Source organism: Myotis myotis, unplaced genomic scaffold (genome assembly GCF_014108235.1).
Source record: "Myotis myotis isolate mMyoMyo1 unplaced genomic scaffold, mMyoMyo1.p scaffold_m19_p_15, whole genome shotgun sequence".
NCBI classification, from domain to species: Eukaryota; Metazoa; Chordata; class Mammalia; order Chiroptera; family Vespertilionidae; genus Myotis; species Myotis myotis.
In genome coordinates this window covers 8394117-8408641 of record NW_023416319.1, presented here as the reverse complement: position 1 = coordinate 8408641, position 14525 = coordinate 8394117, and the positions used below count along the sequence as shown (strand labels likewise).

The window sequence follows — 14525 nt, the reverse complement described above, 5'->3', positions numbered from 1 at the left end:
TGAAGAACACCCCCCGCCTACTCTGGCTCTGTTTCTTGTCCATGACCAAGGAAGAGAGACAACGGCCACAGCCCTTCCTCAGTCCCTCCTCCCTGCTCAAGGCCTCGACTTCCCTCCTGGTCAGGGGTGGGGACCCCACGATGAGACGCAGTGACCCTCTGCCTGCGCTGTGCATGCCCAGGCTGCAGGGCGCCGACCTGCACGTACTCGGGGCCATGAAATGTCACCCAATGGGGGAGGCCTCCCTGTTGGTCAGCACCCAGCAAACTTCCTCGACTTTGACCCTTCAGCAGGGGCTCCGCAGCCCGATGCAAATGAGCACCAGGGCCCTGTGGTTCAGTGCCCCAGCCCCTGGACCTCTGCTGGGGGTCAGCGGGCAGAAAGAGCTTCGAGAAACAAGCCTCACTGCTTGGGGGGCAGAGTGCCTCTGTTCCCGCAGAGCTCCCCCCCTGCTGCCCAGCGAAGCGAGAAAGTTTAGGTCGGTCCATGTCACCAGTTTCCCTGCCACGCAGAAGCCACAGCCCGTAGCCAAGCCTTGCCGTTTCTTGTTGAACTGGGCTGAATGTGGAAACAAAGCTTCCCGTTTTATACTTTAATTTTTATGGAGACAAATGGAATTGGATTCTTACCTTCTGACAGCTCAGGCGCTGGGCCTCCGGGGAGTACTGGTTTCCCTCGGCCGCACCGTCTGAAGGCAGGCCGCTCACCTCCTGGATGACCTGAGGGAGAGGGAGAGGGAGCCATCAGCAGAGGTCCAGGCCCCCAAGTCCTTCTGGCCCACCCTGAATGCACAGACGGAAGCTGGAGCCCCTTGGGGTCAGGAGAGAGTGGGTGCAGGTGAGGGAGAAGATGCATGATTCCCCCAGGACACAGAACCACCCCACTCCCAACACCTGGCCCACATGTGGCCTGGGGACCAAGCCGGGCAGGCTGCGATGGGGGTGAGGGCGGGCAGTTCCTCAGGCCCTCTCTCCTGCAGGCCCCCACGTGTTTTGGGGATGGACAAGGCTGGGGGCGGGGGTTTTTACAATCAAGTCCACAGATGGCCATGGCAGACAGCCCTCCGCTCTGCGGGCCTGGGCTGAGGACACGCAGGTCAACGCTAAGCAGCACCCCGTTCCAGGTAGGGGACTCCCACAGGGTGACCGCCAGGGTAGCCACAAACATGCTGCCCAGCTGGAAGCCCTTGGGAGCCGTGGACTTAGCAAGAGTGATTTCAAAGACCCTCCTTTTTCTGTCTTCGCCGAAAGCAGTTTATGAAAAGCGGTTAAAATCAGAAAAGCCAAAGAACAAAAGGCGAAACAGCTCTGGGATGGAGAAACTTAAGGCCTTTTTCATTCCTGACACTGACCTTGGGTCTGAGCCTCAGTCACCACATCTATAAGATGGGACAATACCAAGCCACGGGCAGCTGTGGGGTCTGGCGTGCAAAGTGCCAGGTACCCTGCGCAAGGCACGTTCATTGCCACCCGTGTTAGGTGGGGGCGGGGATGGGAGGAGGACCTGCCCAGGGGAAGCATGCTAAGCCGGGTGTCCAGGCCCCGGGGCGTGCGGATTCCACTGCTCTGGGACAGTTGTGCTCTGTGCCTTCCTTTTCTGGAACTCTGTCCCGTATCACATCTCCCATTTGCTGTCACATCCCTGTCCCATCCGGCGGGCACAGGTGTCATGCAGAGCTGGGAGGCCGGGGCAGGCAGGTAGATTTGGCAAAACAGATGCGTCTGGTCCAGGGCCCCTTGGACAGGCTGACCAGCCCCGCCCAACTGCAGGTGTGTACAGCTGCTCAAGAGCCAGGCCCTCACGGCCAAGTCCACCTCTGCACTCATCGGACCAGGGAGGACAGAGCCTGTCTGTGAAGGCCGACAGCGGCTGTGTCTTCTCAGTGTTCTTGTCTTTAAACCACCGGCAGAGTGAGGGGAGGGCAGGGGTCTCAGGAAAAGGGTGCGAGCTGGGGAGGGAGGCTGGGGTCAGGGGAAGGACCAATGGGGCTGAGGTGGCAGAGGAACGGCGCCGGGAACTGGAGCAATAGCAGCGTGTGCGTGCATGTGTGTGTCCGTGTAAATGTCTGTGTGTGCATGCATTTGTGCATGTGTACAGATGGGGGTGGAGGGCTGACAGAATGCTCCTGCTTTGGAAATGCATCAACGTGGCTGTAATGGAGGAGGGGTTCGGGGTAGGGGTAAGGAGGGCGAGGGCCTCTCTGGCCTCACCATGGAACCTGCTGGGTTTGGAGCTCCCTCTGCAACTGTGGCCCCTTCTCGGCACAAACCTTACACCGTCTGGGATGGTCCAGCTCATCTGTGATATGGGGCAGGCAGGCCCCTCCCAGGTGCTCCACTGCGGGGGCCACATCACGGTAAGTGTAGGCAGAACACAGGACCGTGGTCAGACGGTTCTGGGTTGGAAACCAGATGCTGCCACTCACTTGCCAGGTGACCTTGCTTGGTCACTTCCTCCCTCAGCCCTAATCGCCATTCCAAAATGGGGGCGATAATGTGGCCTGGCTCCCTGCCCTGTGGTTAAACTGGTTAAAAGTGCATGGCCCCTGGTAGGTGCTTACAAGAGCCAGCTGCATCTGTTCCTTAATAAGGAGGCTGGTGATGCCTCCCTGGGGGCCAGAAAACAAGAGGATTTCAACCAGAGCCCAATCCAGGCGGCTGAGAGGATGTCAGCCCCGCAGCCGAGTCTGGGATCCACATCCCTTAGACTAGTGGTCGGCAAACTGCGGCTCGCGAGCCACATGCGGCTCTTTGGCCCCTTGAGTGTGGCTCTTTCACAAAATACCGACTTCTGCGTATGGGCCACGAAGTTTCAATCGCACTGTACGTGCGCGCCCGCATGTGGTATTTTGTGGAAGAGCCACACTCAAGGGGCCAAAGAGCCGCATGTGGCTCGTGAGCCGCAGTTTGCCGACCACTGCCTTAGACCAACGGTTCTCAACCTGTGGGTCAAGACCCCTTTGGTGGTCGAATGACCCTTTCACAGGGGTCGCCTAAGACCATCCTGCATTCCAGATATTTACATGACGATTCATCACAGTAGCAACATGACAGTTATGAAGTAGCAACGAAAATAATTTTATGGTTGGGTCACAACATGAGGAACTGTATTTAAAAGGGCCTAGAAGGTTGAGAACCACTGCCTTAGACCGATGGCTGCCACTCAGCACGCAGGCGCCCTGGGAGCTGGGTCACAGACCCCTGGCCCTCGGCAGCACCCATCCCTCTGGGGAGAGCCGGGAGCTGCAGGGCCGCTCACCCTCAGCCACTGCTCCGCCTGGTCCTTGCTCTGCAGGCCCAGGACGATGACGTCGGCGTTCATCGGCGTGATCTTCAGCTTGTGCTCCTTCTTCCGCACTTGCTTCTCCTTGTGGACGACGCTGCTGCCCAGCAAGTTCACGTCCAGCTGAGGGCTGTGGTCCTTGGAGGATTTGTAACACTGGGAGGAAAGAGACGAGATGCTGCTTGGCCGGGGTGCCCGGCCTCGCCCGAGTCTGCAGAGGAGGGGCCGCCGGGCATGGCAGGACCCGCTGAGACCTGGGTTCTGCCAATAAAACCGAAGGACCAGGTACCCTGCGCAAGTGCAGAACCGTAACCTCAAACGTGGCAACTCGGTCTGAGCATGAGACCAGCCGGCTGTCTCCCTGCCTCAGCCTCCTCCTCTCTGGCCTCAGCCGGGGGGTGGGGGGCAGGGAGAAGATCCCTGCTTGTCCTGGCCCTAAAACACAACCTCAGAGGGCGACTCTCACTCAGGGTGGAACACGCTTGTCCCACTTCTCCACCGCCGCATTGCCTGCTCAGCTCCCCCAGTCCGGGGGCCGTAGGGAATGAAGACTAAGTTTTTCCTTCCTTGGTTAGGAAGGTGACATCATTAGTAAGAAAAGAAAGGGGCTTTCGCCCGGCTGGTGTGGGTCAGTGGTTGAGCATCGACCTATGAACCAGGAGGTCAGTTCGATTCCCGGTCGGGACACATGCCTGGGTTGTGGGTTCGGTCCCCAGTGTGGGGCGTGCAGGAGGCAGCAATGAATGATTCTCCCTCATCATTGATGTTTCGATCTCTCCTTCTCCCTTCCTCTCTGAAATCAATAAAAATATATTAAAAGGGGAAAAAAATGCAAGAAAGGCACTTTCTCCTCCTGCCAGAGACAATTCTGTGCCCCTCAGTTTCTCATTTGTACAAGGGGGGGTCCTCCCAGGATCACCCGACGGACCGTCTGCACAGGGCAGGGCACGCTGTGAAGAAAGGGTGTTTATAACGATGCCCTGGAACTTCAAATCAGGACCAAAAAATGAATTTTAAATAACAGGAAACCGGGCTGTGTTCAGGATAATATCCTTTGATTCCTTTATGAGTCTTTCTTATGATCACGAATTCAAAATACTGTGACTTCTGAGGAGACACCTAACCTGTGCTTTTCATGCTGCACAGACAAATGCAGCAGCCAGGACTGGGGCTGGGCTGGGCTGGGCTAGGGGAGCCCTGACAGGGCAGCAGCCCCACCCACAACCCCCAGTGCTCAGGATGGGCGGAAGCATGGGCCCTCAGGCCGGGGAACAGAAAGGTCCCTGGAAAAAACGGGGATGGGATAGGATGGGTGTGGTCATCTTAGTCCCCCTTTGAGAGTTTGATGAAAACCATTAGACTTTCTAGTTCAGAAAAAGTACGTTCTTAGAAGCTTGATCAGGTTCAGGTTTAATTATTTTGGGGGCAGTAATAAACCATAAAAACGAATTTTTTAAAAAAGAGCATTCAGCCCAGCTGGCGTGGCTCAGTGGTTCAACTTCGACCTATGAACCAGGAGGTCACGGTTTGATTCCCGGTCAGGCACATGCCTGGGTTGTGGGCTCGATCCCCAGTGTGGGGCGTGCAAGAGGCAGCCGATCGATGATTCTCTCTCATTGATGTTTCTCTCCCTCTCCCTCTCTGAAATCAATAAAAATATATTTTAAAAACAAACATTCATGCATGCATGCAAAGTCCTACATACAACTCCAGGTTAGGGAGAGGTAAAAATCTGGCAGAAAGGGGTCTGACCACCTGGTATTAGGGACTACCCCCCACCCCTAAAAAGAGAGAGAAGACCAGAACGCGACCTGAGACCACTGACCAGGAGTCGGGTGTCCCTGATGACGCAGAGCTGCTTGGCCCACTGCCCCAGCCACTTCTTGCGCCACAGGAAGGCGCAGATGCGGGCGTCGCGCATCAGCTCGATGCTGGCCTCGGGCGAGGGCCACTGGTAGGGGGCCGACTTGCCCTTGCTGCCTTCATCCTCGTCGTAGGACTCGTAGGAGCTGCTCACGGCCTCTCCATCCTCTGCAAGGCACACCCACTAGGTCACACCCCTGAGTCCCCGCCAGGCAGGGCAGGGGATGCTCTCAAACATGCTGGTTTGTTCAGGAGGGAGGGAAGCAGGCAGCAGGTGGGAGCAGCCACTGGCCCCCAGGCCCCAACCCTCCCGCCTCTCTTTTGCCCTTGAACCAGCCCCACGGCTGCTGACCACAGACCAGGCAGTTTCCGGGCCCAACCCCGCTGAGCAAGGCGGCTTGGATGCTGCCTCTGGCCACATATACAAATAACTTAAAACCAGAGTCCTTCCCTCTTCCTCCTCACGCCGTCTCGGAGTCCAGAGAAACCTGACGGGACACCTCCCTCCTCAGACGGGCCTCTGCCTGTGGAGACGGCCAGCTCCCCACTTGGGACCTCTGTCTCTTCCCCTGTGCAGTGGGACCTTCCTGACCCGTATGCTGTCATCTTAATGGCCGGGAGGGAGGGGTCGCCCTCTGAGCCCAGAGCCGGGCACATGGCAAGCCTCCGACAGCTGCCTGCCCCGTCCCTGGTTCTATCCTGGGGGCAGGGAGGCGATGCGGCTTCTGGGGAAGAAAAGGCAAAATACAAAACCGGGGCAGGAAATGCTTTCTGGGGAAGGGGCCATCTTGCCATTCCGCAGTGCCCCCTCCTAATCATGACCTTAAAAAAAAAACCATCCTCATCCTCCACAGACCGCATTCTCTTTCCCGGCCACTGACACTGCCCAGCACAAGCCTAGCTCCTCCTACTTATCCCCAACCCATACGCTTCCGCCCCTCTGTCAACGAGCCAACCTCACATTTTCCTTCTGTTCGAAAGGATCCCAAAGCTCATCAAACGCAAACTGGACCCAAATCTACGCACACTCCACACATCTCAGTGTCTGCCCCCCCACACTCTGCAATATTTGCTCTATTCTCCCAACCTCGCTGCGCTATTCGAGGCCAACGAAAACTAGGTGAAGAAAAATAAATAAATCAGTAACATCCCCCAAAAAACAAAACTCAGAGAACACCAGGATCCCTGGTCCAATCCCTAGCTCAGCACAGGAATCCTATTGCAACCCTGACGCTGTTGCAGCCTCTGCTTGAATTCCCCAGTGGACAGGGAGCTCACTACCTTACAACTGCTTCCATTACTGAGCAGCCCTAACGGAAGTGGGCCCCTCATCTCCTTCCCTGTGACCGCGACAGACATGTTCTGTGTCCTTGAGTCAGGATGGGTGAGGCCTCCTTCCCATGAGAGACCCCTCATGGGCCCCTTGTCTTCCGTCCCCCCCAGGAGCCCCCCCCGTTATCTGCACAGCCGGGCTCCTGCACACTAAGAACACAGGCCGCATTTGAATTTTTTTATAGGAAACGAATGAGCCCACGGCCATCGTTCTTCCGGCCACAATACCAATGACTATGTGCTTTAGGTTATTTTACTTTCTAAAAGTAACCCTCTGGGTCTTTTCACATCAGTTTTCTTTAAAAGCAGCGTGGTACTACTTCCCTTCGTGGCTTAACACAGATGTTGCACAGTTCATGGTTTTACACCTGTTAAATAAGCAAGGATTGCAAACAGCGGCGACCCCCACTGGGGACCCTGAGCTCGCCTATGGCCGGTGGCAACGTCCATTAACCCAAGCCTCTCAGAGAACGGTCTGTCAGCCTGTTGTTTCAAGGGCCATTAAAACACCCACACCCTTTGACCCAGTAATCCCGGTCCTGGGAGTTTATCCTGGGAAGCTAGTTTTTTAAAAAGGAAGGAAGGGGGGAAGGTTACATGCATTAAGATATTAATGCAAGCAGTTTCACAGTCAGCAGGGGGAGAAGGGGGAAGTATGATTTCATCCACTTAGGAGCAGGCATGCAAGTGCAGTCAATGAAAACTACAGACTATTCTGCAACTCAAACTCGAATGCGACAGCCCGAGAAAGCACGCTTACAATTTATGTGCAAATAGATCAGCACTGACGGCAACGGGGGGGGGGGGGGGGGGGGATTCACAGTAGGTGACTGGGTCTGCTGGTGGGATGAGGGTGATTTTATTTTGAAAAAGTCCTCAATGTCAGTATTGCAATAAGTGAGATAAGAAGAATCAGGCATTGCCACTGGGACACTCCCACAGTAACAAAAATTAAGGCGGGAGGCTGCAGAGTTCAGTGTGAAGAGATTGGCCAAGTCCCCTGGCTGTTTTGTGTTTTGGGGGTTGCCCCGTGTGTTCCAGGAAGAAATCTAACACCTGTCCGTCCACCTCTGGGGTGCGTGTGTGTGGGGGGGGGGAGCTAATTGAGAAAAAAAGCATATCATAGTACCTCACGCTACCTGGAGCAGCTTGGAGGAAGTTTAGGGCGAATGGATTCATTTTATTTCTCCCTAAAGGGCAATCACAGCACCACCATAAACATAGGATATTCTTAAAACAGACACTTAGCTTCCGGGGCCCGCCCACCCCCACCGGGGTGAACAGGCGACAGGATGATCAGATAATCCCATCCCCGTTCTGGCTGCCCCCACTGTCCCTGTAACCTGTCCGTGGGGAGAGGGCAGACCAACCAAGAAGCGCCGAGTCCTCCGGCAGCACATACGGATGCCACAGGCAGGGGTCTATGGAGGGGTGGCACCCGGCATGCGGGACCCAGGAGGGAGGACAGGGAGAGGGCAGTGGCCACGCCAGGGGCATGCACCCGCCTCTGGGAGCCAGGCAGCAGGCACGGGGTCACTGGCATCCCCGCTCTGGGGACAAGCAGTACCCAAGGTGATGGTGGCGTAAATGACTCCTTCGGGCACCTGCACCCATCTGGGGACTCCGGTGGAGGGGGCTCTGCCGGAATGACCTGTGTGATGGCCAGAAGCACAGACAGGGGCGAGATGGAGAGAGACAAGGTGAAGAGAGGGACAGGCCACGCGCAGACACCGAGAGAGACCCGGATGAGGCAGAAGGGCTGCCGGCCACCGGAAGTTAGTGCTTTCTCATTGCAGGTGTGGGCTTGTCGGGAGAGGCCCCGGCCGGCCACGGACCTCCTTTCCCAGCCCCCTCACATCCACAGGCGACTCGTCACCAGGGCGGAGCGTGGGTAGAAGCAGTGCGTGTCACTTCTAGCTGGCGCTTCTCAGAAGCACATTGGGGTTTCCCCACGCTCTTTGCAGAGGATTCTGCGGCCTCAGAGGCGGCCAGGCCCACCCTGGCAGGAGCTGGGGAACCCACACTAGCTGCTGACCCTGGATACCACACTGACCCGTCCGTGGGCGAGAGCAGATCGGTGTTGTGTTACCAGGAACTGAAAGGGGGTAACCTGCTACAGCAGCTGTCATGACCCCAACAGGAGACGTCATCCATGAAGGAGCGGGTGTCTTGGGCAAGCAGGACAGACACGACTGTCCCCTGCACGGGCCACCGGCACTCACGGAAGTGTTGCCGGGGGAGAGGAGCCTGACCCCGGGGCAGTGTGGGGACAGTGCTGACAGCAGGACAAGACACCGAGACACCGGTCTTGCAGGAAGTCAGCGACGTCGCTTGCTGTTGGCCAATGAACTAGAGCAAAGGGCGGATGCCCCGGGCCAGCCCTCCTGCTGTGACCTGCGTGGCCACCACGCACACAGGTGACGAGAGCAGGCCGGGTACGTCACAGGTGGCGCCCCCTCTGCAGGGAAAGCGTGGCCAGTTCTGCCCACGTCACCCTCGGCCTTTGTCCTGGCAGGAGAGGAAGGCAAGCTGGCCTCTTCCCAACCCTCCGGCTGCCCGTGGGATGACTACCCACCCCCTCCCCCCCTCCCCCATCTTGGCTAAAACCAACATGAACTCACAGCCCAGAGACAGACACCAGAAACTCAGCCCTTCTGACCACTTGTTTGCGTCGAGATGTAGTGTCTGCCCCGCAGACAGGCCCCTGGGAGCGTCCGGGAGGCAGGTCCCGGCCGGCACTGGCCACACCCAGGAGAGCACCCCAGGCTTAAGATACCACGGAGGTGAGGTGCCCACCGCGGTGAGTCACTTCTTCCTCCTCCTCCCAGACGCAGCCAGACGGGAGCTACACGCCCACAGCTTCAGTCTGAAATCACAGCTCGGCCGGTGGCTCCGAAACGTCTCACAAGCGCAGAGGGTTCAGGCTACAGAGCATCTGCCCACCACGCCGGCCTCTCCGAGGAAAAGAACCTCAGACCAAACAGGCCCTCGCCTCCCACACAGTTCCTGGGCGGAGGCCGCAGGGGAGCGTGAAAACAGACTCTGACCCCTGGCTCCCAGGGCCTGCCCGTCTCATCCCCGGGCCCTTCTCGGTGGAACCAGCAGCGTCCCCTGCAGTTCACTCTCATCTCTTACATCTGCAAACTGCTTTATGCTTTCAAAGACCTTTCGCTTACAAGGGAAGGGGGTACGAAGGAGACAGCTGCCGGGGTCACAACCATCTCTTTCTTCCAGAACCTGGGGGGCCGGTGATAAAGAATTCCTACATAGCCTGGCCGGCGTGGCTCGGTGGTTGAGTGTCAACTTATGAACCAGGAGGGCACGGTTTGATTCCCGGTCAGGGCACATGCCTGGGTTGCGGGCTCGATCCTCAGTGGTGGGCATGCAGGAGGCAGCTGATCAATGATCCTCTCTCATCACTGATGTTTCTGTCTCTCCCTCTCCCTTTCTTTCTGAAATCAATAAAAATATTTTTTTTTAAAAAAGAATTCCTACACTAAGAGATTGAGAACCTAAAGGCTGTGACTTCCTGACTCACAACACACCTTTCTTCCGACACATTCCTGTGCTGAATCCAGGCACATCCAGGTGGGAACACCCAAAGCATCGGGCCCCTGAACCAGCTCCAGCTCGCTGTGGACCAACCCGACCCCTCCTTGCAGGCTGGCCAGGGTGGGGGGGGGGCGGGGGCGGGGGCTGGGCCTGCAGGTCTCAGCTCCCCACCTGAGCAGAGGCTCAATGCTCTGTAGCCAGTTCTCAGCTTCAACCACGCCCTCTGGCAAGAGCAGCCCAGGCTGTCCTTGCTGCCAGCACCCATCTATGCGGGAAGCGGTTTACCCCCACCCCCACCCGCGTCCCAGCCCTGGCCCCGGGATGTACCATTGACGGACATGTCATACGGCTCAGCCTCTTCATAGTAACCCTCTGGAGACTCGATCTTTGGGATGGAGAGCTGTTTCCGTTCTGGAATCTGTGGTGTGAACAAATAAAACATGTTTCAGATACGATACACGGGCAACAACGTGGAATTAAGCCTTTGGGTGGACAGAGGGGGAAGCCCAGAAGAGAAAATGCTCGGTTGGACGTCAAGCGAGTTGGGAGGGAGGACTCGGACCACCGGGACCCCATCCACTGTTTGCACTGCATCCAGTGAGGGCTCTGGGCACGCTGCTTAACCCGCCGAGACCAGCTTTCTCCTCCTCGGAGTGAGGCTCAGACCCCCACCGCACACACCAACTACCCTTACACATGGGACACCCAACACGCAAAGTCCAGAAGGTGTCAGGCTGTGTGTAGCTAAACAGAATATACCTTCTAAAAAGACAAGAACTGCCTAGCCGGTGTTGCTCGTGGCTGAGTGTTGACCTATGAACCAGGAGGTCACCAGTTCGATTCCCGGTCAGGGCACATGCCTGGGTTGCAGGCTCCATCCCCAGGGTGGGGCATGCAGGAAGCAGCCTGTCCATGATTCTCTCTCATCATTGATCTCTCTCTCTCTCTCTCTCTCTCTTTCTCCCTCCCTCCCTCCCTCTCTCTCTCTCTCTTCCCCTCTCTCTCCCCTCTCTCTGAAATCAATAAAAAAATATTAAAAAACAAAAAATAAGACAAGGACTAAATCAGAGGCTCATGAAGGAAAATGACCAGGTTCCTAAGGATTTAGAAACTTTTACCATAACACGTTCAATCATTCATTCAGCAAATACTGGATGGCTCCCGCATATCAGCTGCGCGGGACACACTCCTGCGGTCAAGAAAGCCTTAACTAGATAGTGAGTGTTCACAGCTCCGGATCAAGTGCATCGTGAACGGTGCTGTAACAGACGAGGCCAAAGTTCGGTGGGAACCAGGAGGGTGTGAGGAGCATTCAGGACCAAGGAAGGATGCCCAGAGGACGGGACCTGGGAGCTGCGTCTCAAAGACAACCCCGAGGTTCGTAGGTGGCATTGGGGTGGAATGTGCACCAGTGGGAGAGAGAGCCACCTCGTTACACTGACACGATGGCCCATTTCAGAGGTCAAAGGAGCAAGAGATCCTAATGTCCGAGGTTAGGGATAGAGAACTATTCTTATCATCATCACCATCATCATCATCATGAAGATTAGGAACATGAAGTGAAGATGCAGAGAGATGTGCCTTCAAAACCTGCCTGCAGGATCGCAGGAAGAGACGAGAGAAGGCCACCGGCTCCACAGGATTGGCCAGAGGTCGGCAAACTTTCGGTAAAGGGCCAAACGGAGAGCACTTTCGGGGTTTGCGGGGTCTCTGATCTCAGCCCGTCCAGCCAGCTGATGCAGTGCAAGAGCCCCGCAGATGAGGCAAAGCTCAGCAAGTGTGGCTGCGCTCCAGTAAAACGCCTCACGGAAAAGCAGGTGGCTGCGGATTGGGCCGGTTCTGATAGAGATCAGGGCTGAAGCTGGTGGCCTGGGGTGGCCCGATGGCCTGGGGAGGCCCTGCACTTCTGAGCAACCTGCCCCAGAGAGCCCTGTGGGAGGCTCCTGGGTGGGGCTGGTGCATCTGGCCGGGCCCAGCTCTACAGACTGACGGTGGTGATGTCCTTAATGCAGTGGCCGCCCACCCAGAGCAGCTCACTTACTGTAAAACCAACAGTGATGCGTGTTGGGGCCCCTGGGGGCAGGGGGGGGGGGGGCGGGGGGAGGTGGCCCTGCTGGCCAGGGCACCAACAGTGTCAGCGCACATCTGTTTCTCCCCCAGTGACCACAGCCCCTGGCGGTGCAGCCAGTGGCCTGAAGTGCCACCGCGGCCTGAGTCATTGGCCACACCCACGAGGCTGCTCTAGGCCCCTGGCTGACCCTTCCATTGCTGGTCGGGCCTGCTGTGCACTGACTCTGGGGGAGGGGGGGTGGCGGATGGAAGGTGACCCCAGCCATCAGAGAGAGAATCAGGACATCCTGAGCCCAGGACAGAGGCTATCCTCCTGGCCAGGCCACAGGCACGGAGGACCCCAAAGCCCAGGCAGACTCCAGCTTCTAAAACAGCCACTCGCAAGCCTGGGGCCGGCAAGCCACCACAGTACCCCGAAGCTCCGGGGTCAGGGTGGGAAGGGCGAGGCTTTCTCTTTCTGAAGAAGAGAGGTCACAGGGTCACTCCAAGCTCATGCTCCCCAACTGCTGCTGCTGCGCAGGTCCTCGCCCTTCCTCCTCCACTCCCCTCTTCCTCCCACTCCTTCTCCTTCTCTTCCCTCAGAGCCACAGCTGCTCCCCACTCTGCCCTGACGCCATTCCTCTGGGGGCCTTGGACTAAGAGTTATGGCTCCTTGAGCCAGACTTGATCAGGGAGGCAGCCTGAGGGAGAGCAGGCCTGTGCGTGCGCGTGTGTGCAGGGAGGGGTAAGAACCCCGACTACGCCGGCCCCTCCCTTTCTCACCGCACATCCAGAAGCTCCCAGGGGTGGGGGGGACCTAGGAAAGGGAGCTGCAGTCAGCACCCCTTGTCCTTCTCAGCAGAGAAATTCCATGAGGAGGGAGGACGGTAAGGCCAGCTGTCCGCTGGAAGTCTCCCCGGGGCCTGGAGCGTGTCCACTGGAACCATTCCCACCGTCCGAGGGCCACCCCGGCTGTGTTATTCTTGGGTGGTGATATTTCCCCACGTCCGAAGCCACGTTTCTCTCCAGCACTGACAGAGCCTCCCCTGGCCCCTGCGGCCCTGCCTGGCTCTCGGGCCCTGCTTCTCACACCCCAGGAGACGGGTCGAAGAGCAAAAGCCGGTGCCAGAGCCTCTGGGCCGCTGGGACTTGCAGGGTCCCACTGGTTTATAACTGCAGCCTGGGCCCCAGCCCCTCTGCCCTCACCACGTTTGCAAAGCACAGCGACCCAGAGCAGGTCCGCCCCACCCAGCACCCCTGCCTGTGGGACTCCGCCTGGTGACCCGCCAACCCCCCCCTCCCAGGTGACCCACAAGCAGCCGCCCCAGGTGGGGTCTGCGGAGGCAGAATGAGGTGCTGAATTCCGGACAGAACATCCCTGCCCTGGCTCGGAGCAGCCCGCCGTCCTCCCCCACCACCAGCAAGTGGGACGTGGGACACACCAGAAACCACAGCATCGCCCGCGGGGCTAGGCCGGCAGCAGCTGGATGGCAGCAGAGCGGACGTGCCGTCTCCCCCGTACTGGGCAGGAAGCGAAGGGGAGCTCTCCGATGGAACAGACCTAGTGCCTTTGCTCCGCTAAAACGACCGGCTTAATTCCAGGAGGCCGCAGAGTGGCTGACACCAAGGCTCTGCATTCGATTCCTGGCCCTGCTACCTCCCGGTGGAGCGATCGTGCCCAGTTGTTTGAACTCCCTGAGCCTCTGTTTGTCCAGAGGAAGAGCTGGCAAAGACAGACAGGCGGGAGGCGAGGAGGACCCTGCTGTGTACACGAGGGTGTGGCGGCCACCAGAGTCGCCAGTGCAACGGGGACATCCAGGGATTCAGATTCTGAGATGCAGAGCCTCGCCAGCTGTCACCCAACTCAAGGAGCCTCGGGCGGTGGGAGATGGTGCCAGGCCCTCCGGCCCCACCAGTGTGGCCACAGGCGAGGAGCCCGCAGAAGCCTGCCACCTCGGAAGGCATGAATGCAGGGGCCTGGGGTCGAGATCCCCGCAGCGGTGACCTCAGTGACGGATGGTCTGGAGGGAGCTCCATGTCATGGAGCCGCACCGCTTCCTGCTGGTGCTGATCTCCCGGAACCCCTGCTCCACGGACGTCCTTCTCACCTCGTCCCTCTCGGGAAGCCTCCCCAGCCAGACCCTGTCCAGGAAAGAACTCGGGTTCTTTCAAGTTCTGGCTCTGCCGCTTGGAGGCTTTGTGACACCCAGGCCATATAAACCTGCTGACTCCACGCTCCTCACCCGTAAAGTATCGACACTACTTCTTACCTCACCAGATACCGACGCAGGATGCCACGCACACCTTAGCCCACTGAGTAAGGCAACCTCATGGAGAGGGTGTCCACATTCCGGTCATTTAAACACCAGGAAACAAGAGCCAGAGACCTTATAACTTGCTCAAGGTCAGAGCGCTAGTACCTGGCTGAGCTGGGACCTGAACCCAGG

General features: G+C 57.9%; 1 protein-coding gene across 13 annotated transcripts in view; it reads right to left on the bottom strand.

Moving 5' to 3' along the window:
- The window catches only part of AFAP1L2 (actin filament associated protein 1 like 2), an 85400-nt gene that overhangs the window by 10767 nt on the left and 60108 nt on the right, over positions 1-14525 (bottom strand). For 11 of the 13 annotated variants that reach the window (XM_036335906.1, XM_036335905.1, XM_036335912.1 and 8 more), the window contains 4 exons: positions 10357-10447; positions 5108-5313; positions 3259-3438; positions 630-719 (listed from right to left, as the gene is read on the bottom strand). In XM_036335906.1, coding sequence (XP_036191799.1) covers positions 630-719; positions 3259-3438; positions 5108-5313; positions 10357-10447 — 567 coding nt within the window. Of the gene's footprint in view, positions 1-629; positions 720-3258; positions 3439-5107; positions 5314-8044; positions 8129-10356; positions 10448-11147; positions 11439-14525 lie in introns of those variants that run through there. The other 2 variants (XM_036335917.1, XM_036335914.1) reach the window with 2 other exon arrangements.